Raw genomic sequence first — 16,787 nt, 5'->3', positions numbered from 1 at the left:
AATTTTATTCATAGTGTTTTTAATATATCACAGCATTATGCTGTATAAAAATATGCTGCCTTTAACTTTATAACATGAGCTCTTTTTCTTATTGTAACAAAAGCTCTATAAAAGCAATTAGAATTTCTATATGATATTTTATAAAATAGATTGTTGTAATTTACTCAGCTTTATCTTTTGTTACACATAGGGTGTGTTTCAATTTTGCCATTTTAGTTAATAGTCTAATAAGTAAAAAATTTTTTACTTAATAAGCAAAAGTAAATTCAGGATAAATTTCTTATACTGGATTGGGATTAATTCCTTAAGATAACTTATAAAAGTCAAATTAATGGTCAAAAGATATGGACATTTTAAAGACTAAATGGTTTTCTACAAGAATTGTATCAAGTTACACTTCATTAGCAGTGCTGAAAAATACAGTTTTCCAATTTAGGTGTTTTGAGATCAGTCTTACCTGCCTGTTAAAGTTTTCAGTTTTAAAGTCTTATGTAGGTCCCCGTGAGGAGAAGGTAGATGATGAAAATTTTTTGAAATCCCCTGAATAACAAAAAAGAGAATTACATTCTGTTTTTTTATTAAGTGTTCAAATTTACCCTAGGATGTTCAGAATATATGGTACTAAATAGAATTTAATGTATATCACTTTCCCCCCTAACTCACTAGGTGTCTCGAGAATTACAAATGCTACGGGAAACTTGAAGAGAAGATTGGCACTGACCTCCGCCGAATGGAAGCAGTTCTTGCGCAGTCCATGTCCCCGCTGCCAGTGTCCTACAAAGAAGCTTTAGAATGCTCGGAACAGAGCAAGGTAACAGTATTTGCAAATCTCCAGGAAGACTGGGTACAAAAAAGGGGCAGAAAGCTGGTGGAGGCAGCAGGGAACGTGGCTCTGTGACGCCCCACGGCAAGCTTCAACCTGACTTGTACCGTACCAAACTCAAGAAAATTCTTCCAACCAAAAGCCAAGGGGGAAAAATGAAGCAATGGTTCTGAGTCTTAATCCGTAGTTGGGTTCACAGAAAAGTCCTCTCCTGAGTGGCATCCTGTCCTTATTGCTCACTTTTTCTAAAGCTTGACCCTTCATATTATTTTGTAGGACCTTGCTGGACGGATGACATGGAATTTAATGCTGTTGTCACAAGTGTTAGATTCCGGTTACTTCTTATATGCTCTCCTCAGCAATTTTAGTTTTTGCTTACTGTCATCTGTTAGAGTCTATGGTATTATGTTATTAGGATTTGGATGAGAACATTCTGAATAGTCTGTGCTTACTATCCATCCCCAAACAAAACACAAAAACCAAAAAACCCGAACTAAAGCCTTGGTGGTTGATACAGTGTATTGTGCAAATTAACTTCCTAGTAAAAGATGAGAATTACAGTATAATAACAAAGTGAACTTTTAGGATCTTTAACCTTTAAAAGCATATCTTACTTGGGAAAATTGCCTTATGGGTCATTGTTTGTGCCCATAGTTTCAAATTCACATAGTGCAGTACAATAATACATAGGTAATTCTCATCTGTCTCAAACTGGCTTTCAAAAGGACTAAAAAATTGATCACAAAATGCTTGTGGATGATGTAAAATCATTTGCTATTCAAGATTTTAAAAAATTCGTAACGTTCAGAAAGATCAATAGACATTAAATTCTTCTTATCCCTTTTCTTTCCTAAGGCCTTGGTGTCAAATCTTATGTCAATTAAAGAAAAGTTTATGAAACTACGACAGGTCCTCAGACACCTGAGACCCACATTCACAGATAGTGACGGCATAGGTTTGCTCAGAACCGTGTGGGCTCTGTGGGAGAAATGGCTGAGTTTGCTGGAAGTTGCTAAAGAATGGGAGATGTGGTGTGAAGAACTGAAGCAGGAGTGGAAATTTGTCAATGAAGAAGTGAGTGCTTCATTTTTTCTCTTTCTTAATCCTTTTTTCCCCCCGTTGATTTGTGAGAGAGAGACACGTCGATTGGTTGCTTCCTGCATGTGCCCCGACCTGCAACCAAGGTGCGTGCCCTGGACCGGGAATGGAACCCGAGACCCTTTGGTTTGTGGCCAATGCTCTAACCACTGAGATGCTGGTCAGGGCGACGCTTCATTTTCAATAGTCAAACCATAGAGTTTTCCTTACAAGCATCTTTAAATTGTTTTATTATTTTCATTTTGTTTTTATATACAACAGGTCCTCAACCTCTATCATTTTTTTTTGTTATCACATATGTGTAACACATAAATGTTTATAGAGGTCGAATCCTACTAAAATAATCTCCAAGAAATGATTCAACATTTTTTTTATAATAGTGGAATATATTTGGTATCAGACGGTTCTTAGAAATAAGTGACTACTTGTTCATTTGAGCTTTAAGATCTTCATTGTGAAGATGAATTAAGCCCTCTTAAAAATAACTCTCTCAACCTGGCACTGAAGGTTAGAGTTAGGTAGTATTCATAATCACCAACTACTTTGGAAATTAACTACAATTGTTGACTAAAGAAATGAACTATTGTTGTAAAGTCTGGGCCTAAAAATGTCTGATATTCTTTCTGAAAACCATCTCAAAGAAACTTCCTTAATATCTGTCAGTCACACATGTTCATTTAACTATGGTTCAGGACTTACACATTACATATATTTAGAAAGAACATTTAAAATAGTATAACATTATCTTAGGGTACTCTTTAATTCTTTAATTTTTCCAAAGGACAAAGTATAAATGAGGTACAAATCATAATATTAAATGAAAGTTCTTCTCTCTAATTCATGTCTGAATTCCTGCTGAATTTACTTGAGAGAGAAATATACTAATCAGTACTTCATTAGAGGTAGGATACATGCTTTGGGATTTAAATGTTTAGTACTATCATATTTTCTTGCATAAAACTTGATATTCTTGAAAATGAATATCATTTTGGTGGTGCTGGTGGGGTTTGATGAGTAAATACATTATGAAGTATGCTTCTAGCAGAACTGCTAGCCTCGTTCTTTCCCATTCATAATGACACTGTTTATTGAATTACTACAGTAGGCTGTGTGCAATGTTGAGAAGGCAGTTCACACATGATGTCACTGAATCCTTGCATTGCACTCAGGACTGATTCCCATTTTATTGATAGAGAAACTGAGGCACTGGGAGATCTAAGTTGGCACAAGACGTTCCAGTGATTGAGCTATAAGCTCCTGTGGGCTGGGACCACATCTGTTTTGCTCACCGTTGTAACTTTAGTATCCAACCAAGGCTTTGCACTTAGTGGGCTTAGTAAATATTTCTTGAGTGACAGCTCTTATTTAAACCCAAGTCTAAGGCTTTTTATTTTATTACATTGTCTCTCTACTGCTATATACCTATTTGCAATTATACTTTATTAATTCAGACCACATTCCCTTAGCACTTTGTAATTATTCATAAAGCATTTTACAGTATTTGCTAACAAAATGTTTTTCAAAGAGTAGCAAAAACAAAATATGTCCTCATAATGGGTGTTAATGGGTGTTTATTGAACATATGTCATACATAGTTCTGTGCTCTTTACATGTATTATCATTTATCCTCACAAGAATCCTAAAAGGTAGATATTTTTATAATCTTCATTCCATAGATGAGGAAAGTAAGACAGTGATATTGAGTAGCTTGCCCACAATCATAAGTGAGTGGTAGCAGTGGATTCAAATTTACACTCGAGTTTAAGGGCTAAAGTATCAACTTAAATGATATTTACCCATACCAAATTGATGTAAGATTTTAAAATAGCTTTTATCCATTCAATAAAAACTAGATCATCTAAAGGCCTATACATGCAAGATCCTGTTAGTATGGTTGTAAATCTATATGTGATGAAATGAATTTCTGTTTTTAAAATGTTAGTTATACAATAATTCAGTATCTTTATGGAATAAGTAGATTTTTAAAAACAAGCTCTGTTTACATTTACAAATTAAAAATCAACTTAAATTTTTACTAACTTCTTACCTCTGTTTTCATTTGCTTGCTTTAATTATTCACTCTGGTTACTCAGAATCATTATTTTATGCTTGGGTGAACACAGTGTAAAGTCACATCTTCAAAGCTGATGGGGAGGAATAAAGCTGGCTTCTTCCCCTTGTACCAAAAGTCCAGAAGGCCTTTCTCTACCAGTTTCTATTTCTGCTGGTTACAGGATCTTCATTCTGCTTCACTGTGTTTACTTACGGTTTCTTTCTCTTTCTAGACTCTACTTTATAATTGACTCTGAGCCTAAACATTTTATAATCAATTTTGTTAGATTATGTGTCTAAGGAAAATCATTTAGGGGCTGCAGAGCCTCTTGTATGTGGAAGAGTGGACGCATAATCTTTGTGGCAACTATTTCCCTGATTTGGGCCGTATTCACCCTTTTTGGTATAAAGCTTGTTGAATTTTGATAAGTACCTATAGTTATATGAGCACCAACAACATCCAGATTTAGAATGTCTTTATCTCCCCAGAGAGTTACTGTGTGCCCCTTCGTAGGCATCTCCTCCCACCACCTCCAGCCTCTGGCAACCTTTACTCTGTTTTTGCATTTCCGGAATGTCACAGAAATGGACGCGGACAGTTTGTGGTCTTTCGAGTCTGGCTTCTCTTCATTAAGCGTGATGCATGTGAGATGCATTCCTGTTGCTGCTTGTGTAAATAGTTCATTTCTTTTTTTATTCCTGGGTAATATTCTACTGGGCACGTGCACGGCAGTTTGTTTATCCATTCATGGGTTGGAGAATTGCCTGGCTTTCGAGTAAAATTATCATCCTAATAAAAATTCTTCTTCCCCTTGTGTTCCCCTCCTTAATCACTGACCACCTCACAGCAGGCAGCAGGGACTAGGACAGTGATTCCCAAAGTGGGCGCTACCGCCCCCTGGTGGGCGCTGCAGCGATCCAGGGGGGCGGTGATGGCCTCTGGTGCATTTGTTTTAACTTTTTTTGTATTACCTTTCTATTCTGAGTTCAATAAATAGTTTCATAATTTCAAACTTCAATGTTTCTAATTTACACCTTTCTTTACTATATTTTGCGAAAAAGGTAGAAACATTAATACATATATCTTTCTGTTTAATTGCTATTAAAATTTTTAAAAAATTAATTTCCAGGGGGCGCTGAGTAATATTTTTTCTGGAAAGGGGGCGGTAGGCCAAATAAGTTTGGGAACCACTGGACTAGGAGAACTGAACCAGGGCAGGCCAGAGCCTCGGCTTGCGTTTTGCTCTTCCTGGGTCCTGGCTGCTGCGGGTGCCCCTTGAGCGTTCTCACCAGGCCCAGAAGCACCAGGAGATGCTCCGTTCAGTCCTGGCTCATGGACACAGTTCTTCCAACCCGCATGCATATTGGAAACCCTAGATGTACAATTGCCTCTGTCAGTAGAGCAGTTCCTTTCTTTGCACGCTGGTTCTTTGTCAGGGGGGCTGCAAAACACCCCGTGGAACCTTTATCTCAGTCCCTGGTGGAAATGACAGCTGCCTGCACGAGAGCCAGGGCTCCTGATGCAACTGGATTTAGGTTTGAGGGGACGGGAAGCACACGTACCATAATGGGGCCTGTCAGAGAGGGGCCAGTCTACACCTGCGCCCATGCATTCTACAATTGGGACTCAGCTGGGTTATATGGCCCAAGGGTAGGGCAGCCTATTCCACGCTCCACCCCTGGAGCAGTGCCTTCTTTTCTCCAGACCCCCCTCAACAATGGCAGCCGTCTGATGAATGCATCTGAGCCAAGCCAAGTGCAGCATATACTGCCTCCAAAATCCCATAGACTCCCCCAGCAGGGTGCTCTGAACAACTTGATCTTTACCTGAGAGGTTCTGCCGTGCCCCAGACCATTGGGCCCCTGGGAACTTAATGCTAGTATTCCTGAATTTTCCTCCATAGGTTGTACTTTCTACCCCAGGGCATCCAGGTCCTTGTTCATCATTTGAGTTAGCACAATATCATAAATGTAATTGACCAGTGCGATGCTCAGTAAGGTCAAGATTGCAAGATGCCTGACTGGGTTGGAGCATTGAGGAGAGTCCGCAGTGCTAGGGCAGACATGATAAATGAGCAGAGCCGGGGGGGAGGGGGGCGGTTTGAGGAGAGATGCAGAAGCAGATCTGATTGTCGGTATCTTCATTCTGAGCTCAGGGCTGATAGAACTTCAATTTCCATGTATGTGATGCATTTCTGGGCTCCTCACATCGCTGTCGGAAAATACATGATTAGGTCAGCATTTTGGGCTGCTTTCTCTGTGGGGTAGGTGTCAGGGTAATGAGGACATAGTGGACTTACTTTTTAAAATATATATATTTTATTGATTTCAGAGAGGAAAAGAGAGGGAGAGAGATAGAAACATCAATGATGAGAGAGAATCATTGATTGGCTGCCTCCTGCACACCCCACACTGGGGGATTGAGCCTGTAACCCGGGCATATGCCCTGACCAGGAATCAAACCGTGACCTCCTGGTTCATAGGTTGATGCTCAAACACTGAGCCACACTATACTTTTCTGAGCATAAAGGGATCGGATGTGAAAGAAAAGAGAACCATAGAGAAAGTACCCAGTCGTTGCCCAGCCTCAGACTTATTGGGTGCAGTTTGGTGGAGCTCATGCTAACCACCTGATGGGCGTCTCAGGAGAAACCATGGCTTTATGCAATTGAAATCTGAAGGAGAAATTATTTATGAGAATACTCAGCAGCGTTTCCTTCAGCTCATAACAGCAGCACTTCGCTTTAATCGCACATCTACAGGACCAATAGCGGGGAACTATGGGATTCTGGTAGTGCAGGTATAATATTCCCCTGTAAACAGACAAATATTACTTTGAAGTAGGATATGGCATTAGGGGCCCTCTGAGAACCAGCGCACAGACGTTTATGGTTGCCAAGGTCTGTTTCCAGTCCTGCAGTGGTAAGACTATATTTTACTGATTTTAGCCCTCTCTTTTTATATGTTGACTTAGGTTGAACGAGAAGCAATTATTTTAGATAATCTTCAAGAAGAACTCCCTGAAATTTCCAAAACGAAAGAGGCAGCCTCCACGGCGGAACTCTCTGAGCTGCTGGAGTGTCTGCGCCAATACGAGGAGACCGCGGAGAAGCAGCAGCTGCTGCTGATGCTGCTCCTCCAGCGCTGCCGAAGCGCCCAGCGCGCCCCTGCCTCCGGGAGCTCCACGGAGCCCGCCCCAGCCGTCCAGGAGATTACGGCTATGCAAGAGCGATGCAATAAGTGAGAGTTTATGAACCACTGTTACGGAGACATGTTTGACAGCTCAGGTTTAAAATTTAGAAAACACTGACGTTCAAAAATACAAAATACAAGAGGCCTGGTGGGGTCCCTCAGCCTAGCCTGTGACCACTCGCAATCTGGGACCCCTCGGGGGATGTCGGACTGCCAGTTTCGAGGGACCCTGCCAATGCACGAATCCTCTAGTATGCATATGAAATCTTTGGTTAATCTCTTCCCACCCTTCCTCCTCCCCCTTTCCTCTGAGATTCATCAATCTGTTCCATGTTTCCATGCCTGTGCATTGAGCATCTGCCCCCTGGTGGTCAGTTTATGTCATAGCGACTGGTCTAACAGTCACTTAGGCTTTTATATAGATAGATAGATTATAGGATAATGACAAGTGACATGACAGAATTGAGTTGAGTCAACACAGATTAAGTATAGGAAGGGATAGAAAAGATTATAACAAAACAAGCAAGTGTTCTTCATCTTGGTATTACTGAGGACAAATACACTGTTTTGTTTTTCTGTTTGCTGTTTTTCTAAGTTAATAGTACATATTTATTATAGAAAGGTTAGAGAATGTGGGATATTATAAAGATTAATATAAACCTCACCTTTAATTTTACCACTCAGCAACAACCATTGCCAGTCACTTCTTTCTCATCATTTTTTTAACTATGATTATACTTTTAAACAAATTGCAAACATATTACTATACTGTTTTATATTCTGCAGAATCATTTATCAGCATACCATGTTTGTCTATGCCATAAATGCTCTCTAAAACAGCTCTAAAATCTTTCATCATGTGGATATGCCATCATTTATTTAACAAGCCCCCTAATATAGGAACTTTAAATTATATGTAATTTCTTTTACTTTTATAAAATCACTGCGGTAAATATTTTTATGCCACAATCTCCATCTGCATCTGTAATGAATTCATTAAGAAAGACGCTGAGGAGCAGAGTCAGTGAGTCAGAGGATACAGTACATTTACAGCTGGAGATGCCTGCCAAATAGCTCTCGGGAAAGACTTTACCCACCTAAACGCCTCCACTGCAATTCTGGTTACATTCACAGCAAGTGGGGCAGCTGAGATAAAAGGCTAGTGGGGTTGTCTGTCCCCCAGAACCTACCATGTCTCCATTCTCACCTCTAAGTCATGTTCGGGTGAACTCCAAGATTACATGGACAAAACAGGCTAGAGATGGCAAGTGTTATGTCAAGTTGAAAAGAGGGTATTTTGGGATTAAAGTTTTGGAGAGGGTTTTGATTGAGTGATGGAATTTGATATATGTTAGTGTATATGTAGTATATAAATCATGGAAACTAGCACTCTTCTCTCAGAAAAAAATATTTTGTGAGCTATGCAGATATCATATTAATTTATTGAAATAAAACTATTTCACAGATGAACAGGATAGAGGTACAAATTTATTTTGATGCTATATTTTAGGCTTTTTCAGAAAGCTCAAAAGAATAAGGAATTGGTGCAGAATGAAATCCAAGAGAGACATTCCTTCACAAAAGAATTAATGACGTTGAAGAATTTATTTCAACAGACCGCATCTTCTTTGCAAAATATGGAATTACAAGACCACCCAGAAAGGACAGAACAGTTTGAGGTAAGTCAGAAATGAACTTGTAAATGTGGTGGCTACAGGTTTGCAGTCGTGAATCCAGAGTCCTTGGGACAGAGGTAACTCAGTGACTAGAGTGGAGGGAGCAGTCCCGGGGAGAGGAAAGCACGTGCAAAGGCCCTGTGGCACAGTGTGGGTGGAGCCACAGGAGATCAGTGTGGTTGGAGAGCAGAGGGTTAAAGCCAGGTTGGGAAGTAGGCCAGTTTGGACCAAGCAGCCCTTTTTCAACCATATTTTAAGTGTGTTTGGTGAACAAGGACCTCCGACCATTCCTGAGTAGCATGTTAAACAACTATCATTTGTAGGATGTAATATCTAACCTCTGATAGGGAACTGTTTTTATTTACAACGCTTCTGACAGTAAATGTGTGGTTCCCCGGCCCCCCTCCACCCCATCCTATTCTGCTACTCCCTGTACACCAACGGGGTGTCCTAATATTCAGTTCAGTTCTAACACTTGGGGTGTCCTAATATTCGGTTCAGTTCTAACACTAACTACCAGGAGTTAGCACAGGTTAAGGGCTCAGTCCCACAAGTCTGCCCCCACTTCACACACTGAATGGCAAGTCCCAGGCCTCTGGTACTTCTGACTGGCAGGCTATATATCCCCTCCTCAGGTTCAATAATGTGTTAGAATGTCTCACAGAAGTCAGGGAAACATTGTCCTGGCCGGTTTGGCTCAGTGGATAGAGTGTTGGCCTGCAGACTGAAAGGTCCCGGGTTCGATTCTGGTCAAGGGCACATGCCCAGGTTGCGGGCTCAATCCCCAGTAGGGGGCGTGCCAGGAGGCAGCCGATCAATGATTCTCTCATCATTGATGTTTCTCTCTCTCTTTCCCTTTCCTTTCCTCTCTGAAATCAATAAAAATATATTTTTAAGAAAAAGAAGTCAGGGAAACACTTTACTTACTATTACCGATTTATTGTGAAGGATGCACCTCGGGAACAGCCAAAGGGAAGAGATGCATAGGGCAAGGTATTTGGGGCTCCATACCCCCACTGGGTGTGCCGCTGTCCTAGCACCTCGCTGTGTTCAACTCCAATTGTCGTTTAGGGGTTTGTATGGAGGGTCCATTACGTAGCCATGATTGGTTAAATCATTGATCGTTGGTGATTATCTCAACCTCTGGCCCCTCTCCTTTCCCAGTGGATGGGAAGTGAAGCAGAAATTTCATTCCAACTGTTGACCAACTACATGGGCTCATTCTGCATGCAGCAAAGCCCAATCAAATGCCAATAGGAGCTTGTAGCAAAGAAAGTAACGGTTGATTAGTTAAGGAAATGAAGCCAAACCCGGAGCCACAGGTGAGCATTGCTCTAAGCCTGGCCCCCTGAAGGCTTCCAGGGATGGGTGTATAGGGAAAATCACTAATCATGGTGGTTAAGGGAGCTGGGGTCCTGTTTAGGTCCCGGTCTTGTTGATTGATCAGCACTAGGGTAGGGAGTAGTTGATCATTGCATCTGGTCCTGACGTCAGCCAAGGCGTTGCTCTGTCTGGTTTTGCAAGGGTCTGGCTGGGGGAGTCGTTCCGCTTTTCTGGGTCTAGAGCTGAAACACAGCTGAGGCCTCGATGCTGTCTCTAGTTTGGCTGAAACGCTGTCTCTGTGGTCAGCAGACCCAGGCCTTTCTCCCTAAGATTATTTGATGCCGACCAGAACCTCAGTGTCCCGAGGGCTTAATGATTAAAGCGCAAAGGAAAGGGGCCTGGGCGAGCCAGTGTGCCCAGAGGCTGGGCAAGGCCAGTTTGAACCAGAAGGGGAGAAGGAGAAGCGGTCAGATTAAAGAAAGGAAGTTTCTGTGGGGTTACAAGTGTTGGTTCCTCTGGCAACCAGCCCCCTTCGTATAGCTATCTAGGGGCACCCCAAGAGTCATCTCATTTGCATAAACTCAGGTTTGGGTGGAAACATAAATAGCAAAAGATGCTCCTCTCACCACATTTAGGAACTTTCAAGAGTTTTAGAAGCCTTGCCAGAAACCAGTGGTGAAAACCAAATGTATGTATTACAACACAGTATCCCAGGAGTTACGCACACACCTCGGCGTCATTTAGGAACTCACTTTTTTCGGGATGATCTCTTATTCCGGTCCAGTGATAACAGGCAAAAATGACAAGTGCGGAAGTTTATTCAAAAGTCGCGCACGGTTGTTCGTCGGAGTTGGTTAGCGGTGTCGAACAAGGGAACTTCCACAGACAGACGTAGTCTTCGCGGGGAAGCCATCCATGGGCAGCTCTGAATGAAGACCCGTACTGCTAGGCCCAGATAAAACAGGGGGACACCCAACCGCAAACCCCGCCTTTGCCTGCCTGGCATTGTCCTTTACCCTTCCCTCTCTAGATGTGTTCTCTGCTGAGGGTTGAGAAAAGGGAAACAGTGACGCATCGTGGAGTCATTCAAAATCGGACTCATTCTTCCGTGCAGGGACTCAGTCCATTAGCACAAATAATGCTGCTAAACAGCTCCTCTCAAAACAAAGCAAACCCCAAAGCGCCGCAGCGGAGTCAGTATTTTTCCACTTGATCTTTGGGAAACTTTCCCAAACAAATGAGTTTCTCCTTTATAATTAGTGCAGGAGAACGTAGATCAGATTTTGTTTCTAGGCCACAACCAATGGACCATTTGTTCAGGTTTCTTTTATCTCCTGAAACCCACATTCTTCGCGTGGAACTGGAACCCTCCTGTTTGAAAGAAGTGGAGCTCCACCGGGCTGTCTCATTACATGAAAGCAGACACTTCTGCTTCAAGCCCAAGGGCTTTTAGTGGCCTTGAGTCATTGTGATGATAATGTAGAAAGAAGCAGAAAATGGCAACAAGTTAATAACAAAAAAAAAAAAAAGAGAGAAACTTCTTTGAAACTTTTTGCTACTTGCAGGTTTTTAGATCAAGGCTGCCACTGCGACACAGTTAAATCCTAGAGGTACTTTAGAAGCAGGAGATGTTGTAATGTCTCCTCAGGACAATGGTCTGACACTGTGAAGAGATATCAAGTTTAATTCTTACAAATTAGCAAGCATCATCCGACCAAAAGGAGTATCTCCCAGGCTTAATCAGCTTGTGTCAATAGTGAGGTTTTGTCATGCAAAATGTGCTCATGGAAATCATAAGGATGCGTGGCAAAGCTGCTTTTCTTTCTAGAGGTAAACGCTTCCCCAGTCCTGTGAGCATTGAGTCTTTCGTGATGTTTTCAGGAGCTCAAGAGCACCTCTAAGAAAGGGACACTAGCGTTTGAGAATATTATGGAAAAACTCCGAATCAAGTATTCTGAAATGTACACCATAGTTCCCGCCGAGATTGACGCGCAGGTGGAAGAATGCAGAAAAGCTTTGGAGGACCTAGAGGAGAAGGTAACAATAACGTTTGTCCTAGTGTTATTATTTGTGGCGTTGGATGAATAGAAAGAAGAAATGTCACTTGATATTATATTTCCTTTGCCTTGATTTCAGCTATAACTGTTTTTATAGAGTTTGGTTAAGTGACAATGTTGTGTATTGAATACTGAGATGAAATCGCTCTAAACAAGTGACATGAAAAACAGAATTAGGTAATCTGTTTACTTTTAGCTGTCAAGATTCGTAGTTTTTCTTCTCTTGCATTTAAAAATAGTTATGGGTTATCTTTCACTTGCCTTTTTTAAAAAAAAAAAAACTGGACAATCAGTTTAAAATTACAGACATGGGGAATACGTTGTTTTAAAACGTATTCCCTGTACATTTTTAAATAGCAACCCAGGGCAGTACGAATACACATTTCACACGACACTGGGAATAGCACTTAGCACACAGTGTCTTCCTAATAGTGGTGGTCACACAGTTCTCATAAATCACACCTGGGCACATCCTTACACCTGCAAGTCCAGGTAAGGAGTGGGGACTGTTTCATAGTCCAGGCATAGGAGTTCAGCAAGGAGTTCAATGTTAATTGAATCATAAAAAGGCAGGCCAAATCCAGCAGAACTAAATTCTGTTCTATTTGGCATCCACAGAAGGATTTTTGTATTGCTTTTTAGAGCCAAGAATACCTCTAACTTAGTTAATTAAATAGACACTAAATGCACACAAAAAAGATTTCAAACTTAGTTAACTTCTATGCAGATTTCTTGGGAAAATCCAACCTATGTAAACTCCTAATGTAAGAAATCTTGTTGCCTTAACATGCAATAATATCTGTTATGAGGTACTTTCCCAAGAATCATGTACTATTGATTTTATTTTAAGAGAATACAAAATGCTTTGAGAGAAAACTAAATTTGTTCTTGTGACTGCCTCATGTGAAAAACCCCTAACCAAGTGAATTAATGAACAAAATCTGTCTTGAATTTAAGGTTGAACATTTCAACCGTAGCTTGTGTGTTTGTAGCGAACAGCGACTGGTTTTTATTGTGTGATGTGTCTAAAGCAGTGCCATTCTGTGTCAGACAGCAGCGTCCTTTTCCTCAATCACCATCTCTCCTAATGTTCCTAAATGATGTACATCGCTGCCTGACATACCAGAAAACTTCATTTTGTGGTCATTTGTTACATAAAAATAAAAAGTTATACAGTGATTAAAAAAAAACAAAAACCCACTATAGGATTACATTTTTCTCTCTAAAATTCCTGACTGTGCTGTATGGTCTGTGAAATAAGTCATTTTATAAAAGTATCAACAGCTTGATGTTGTGCAAAGAGCCTGGACTCTGGAGTCCAGCAACTTGGGGCTTCTAGGGACCAGTTCAGCCACTACCTTAATATCTGATCTTAATTTAAACAAGTCATTTAGCCTGTGTTTATCTTCTGCATCTGTATACTATTTTTATTGGGATGTTCTAGTCGCGATGGTTGTGCAGATACAGTGGTGTTTGAAAGTGTTGAAGGATTGCATAAAAGCATAAATTATTACTTAGTTATTGAGTGGCTGCCGGAAGAAAACCTTATCATCATCGCCTAAAAAACAAGCAAGCACACGAGCTAATCAGGTTTTTGAAAAATGACACATTCAACATACATTTATTACCTTTCCTAGTCAAAGTTATATTCTTAAGAAAATCATTCAGGTGAAAAAATTACACTGTTCAGTTAGATTTCTGAGTTCCGTGAAAACAGTCTAGAAACGCTCACACGGCGGAAACTAAGCTTTGTGCATCCTCAAGGTTATTTCACCCTAATGACTGTGAAGGCGGGAATTACATTTTTAAAGTCAGCTTGAGAATAAGTTTGATTTTATTGAAAACAGTTCCAGACAGAGGACTTTCTCATAAAATGGAGAGAGACTGTATCATAAATAATTTATCTCTCAGGAATTCTTTCATATCACTTGCTCCGCTGGGGTATGTTTCAAACAGTTCACTGAGTGGTTTTGCCCCACATAACACATAGCTGTAAGTATATACTGTGGATTACATTCAACAAACTTGTATTTGTGGTTTTCTCTCTCTCTTTTTTTTATTTTTGGTTGGATTTAACAGATTGGGTGGGCACAGCTGCCATTTCCTAGTCTGCTAATGTACCCGCTCATTAACGCATTAGCCAGTATGGTTTGGAATTTTTCCCAGAACTGTTAAAAGATTTTTTTTATAAGTAAAAGCACATAACAGTGTGGTTAACCCTTTTATCATTTGAACCTGGGAATAGAGTGCAGAAAACAGTTTCTAACTAAACCAAATGTGTCTGTCTCCCACTGTCACAGATTAGCAACGAAGTCTTGAAAAGTTCACCATCATATGCAATGAGTAGAAAAATAGATGAAATTAACAAGGGGCTTCACAAGGTTGAAAAGATGTTGCAGCAGAAAAGCAAAAGTATTGAGAAAGCTCAAGAAATTCAAAAGGTAACATTCTCCTTTAACTTCCTTCAGCACTTGGTGTTCCCCCTGTTCATCCATCATCGCAGGGCGTGCTTTGGGATTAATCTGACCTACGAGATCTGAACCCAGATCCGCAGGGCCCCCCCCTCCTGAGAAAGCGCGGTGGAGAAGAATTGGTCTCAGTTTTTTCATGGTGGGAATATACTCAACCCCCCGGAGAGCCTAGGATTGTGAACTGGCCTTTTCACAAGTAAAGGAGAGTAAGGATCTTATCTTGGTTAGACTGATATAAAAAGCTTGTAGATACATAAATATATAAAACAAAGGCTAACATGTTTCTGTGTTGGAGCATTTCTTAGAGTCTGTGGCTTTCTGAAGTGAAATATAGTTGGAGGATAAAATATGGAACATTTGTGATACTTATTTGGTAGGCAAATAAAAATACAACAACAATAAAAAATATTTCAGTAGGATTTGAATAGTTTTAGCAGCTTTTCTTTAGACTGCCAGGGAAAACAAGAAAATAGAAGTTCCAATTTTATTTTCCTTGTAAAAAGTCTTAAGAAATAAAGTCTTAGATAAAACTGTACAGTAACATAATAGTCCCCCTCTAAACTCCCAAGTAAACCTGCATATAAAGAGCATTCTTATTCTAATCTACATTTTAAGGAAACTTTCTAATATAAATGGAGACTTTTAAAAATAGGTCCGAATATGGCTCGCCTTTGGACAAAATCTTGTACTCTTAGTAAATAGAGGAATCTCATTCAAGCAATAAGATTTTCTCGTTTCTAGAAATTACGTTCTTCAGCAAACACTCAGTAAGAATTACATATATCACCTTTGGGACATCCTCTGGCAACCTATCCATTTCTTGAGCCCAGAGTGGTTGCTGCCAATACCTGTGGATAGAATTTGCAGCCACTGCATTAATCCTGGGTTTGAACTGGCACTTTCTTTCTATAAGTTTTATTTTCGTACTTAATAAAAATTGTCTTCTAGAGGGTACACATGTGTACTGGTCTAAAGAGGTTTAAATATTAACCGAAGCCCTTTATAAACATAATGTTAATCCTTCACTCTTGAAAGATGAGGGTTGTGTTGACCTTGTGTGTTGTTCATCATCTCTGGACAAGTCCAGGTCTTCCTGCTCCCTTACTACTCATTGTACTGAAGTGAATACTGTTGGGGTTAAGACACCTCAGAAAAAGTGTTTTGTTTTTTTCTCAGTTTAGGTCATGAGAGATGGCTGGGCGTACGTGAATAACTGTGCCTGTGGTATTGTTTTGGTAGCATTTATAAGTGCCGATAGCGTGTGAACACTAGGAATTAACACATAAGCCTTGGTACCTGCATTCAGATTGCCTCATGCTTTCCTTCTGCAGGAAATGTGGGATGAGCTAGACCTCTGGCATTCCAAGCTAAACGAGCTGGACTCGGAGGTTCATGACGTCGTGGAGCAGGACCCGGGGCAGGCTCAGGAATGGATGGACAGCCTGATGGTTCCTTTCCAGCAGTATCAGCAGGTGTCCCAGAGAGCAGAGGCTAGAACCTCACAGCTGAATAAGGTGCGGCGGGAACGGGACGGCTACACAGAGCATGTGGTGGTGTCGAGGTGGATTTAAGACAAAACAAAAGTCAGTTTCCCTCACAGCCACACGACAGGTTCAGGTGGGCACCGAGGGCATAGATTTCGCTGCTGGCACAGGCGGGAAGTCTAACTAGGCAGGCAGAGGAAGTATCCGGAAGTTGGACCCCAGCACCGCATTTCTGGCGGCAATCTCAGGAGCCCAGGGAGGAGCCAGCAACATACAAATCCGGTTTTCAGAATGAAGCATACAGTGGGAACCAGACTAAGGCTAATGCAAAACCCTTGCTGAGGCCCGTAGCTTTGGGGTAGAACTTAAGTCCTTTCCAGCTACGGTCAGGATTAGTCTTAAAAGTTGGAAGGATGAGAATTGGAGGGGATGGGCCTGCAACTGAAAACCACAAATTCTTCATTCTACAATCAGTCCAGCCCGTGTGGCTCAGTGGTTGAGTATCGACCTATGAACCAGGAGGTCACAGTTTGATTCCTGGTCAGGGCACATGCTGGGGTTGCGGGCTCGATCCCCAGTAGGGGGTGTGCAGGAGGCAGCCCATCAATGAT

The 16,787-nt window shown here is 41.0% G+C and overlaps 1 protein-coding gene across 1 annotated transcript in view; it reads left to right on the top strand.

Moving 5' to 3' along the window:
* SYNE2 (spectrin repeat containing, nuclear envelope 2) overlaps positions 1–16,787 on the top strand; it is a 269,558-nt gene that overhangs the window by 116,183 nt on the left and 136,588 nt on the right. The window contains exons 49-55 of the mRNA XM_014545947.1: positions 667–811; positions 1,679–1,897; positions 6,948–7,213; positions 8,676–8,844; positions 12,046–12,201; positions 14,522–14,662; positions 16,024–16,206. Coding sequence (XP_014401433.1) covers positions 667–811; positions 1,679–1,897; positions 6,948–7,213; positions 8,676–8,844; positions 12,046–12,201; positions 14,522–14,662; positions 16,024–16,206 — 1,279 coding nt within the window. The remainder of the gene's footprint in view (positions 1–666; positions 812–1,678; positions 1,898–6,947; positions 7,214–8,675; positions 8,845–12,045; positions 12,202–14,521; positions 14,663–16,023; positions 16,207–16,787) is intronic.

Source organism: Myotis brandtii, unplaced genomic scaffold (assembly GCF_000412655.1).
Source record: "Myotis brandtii unplaced genomic scaffold, ASM41265v1 scaffold423, whole genome shotgun sequence".
Taxonomy (NCBI): domain Eukaryota; kingdom Metazoa; phylum Chordata; class Mammalia; order Chiroptera; family Vespertilionidae; genus Myotis; species Myotis brandtii.
This window is presented reverse-complemented; position numbering and strand designations above follow the sequence as displayed.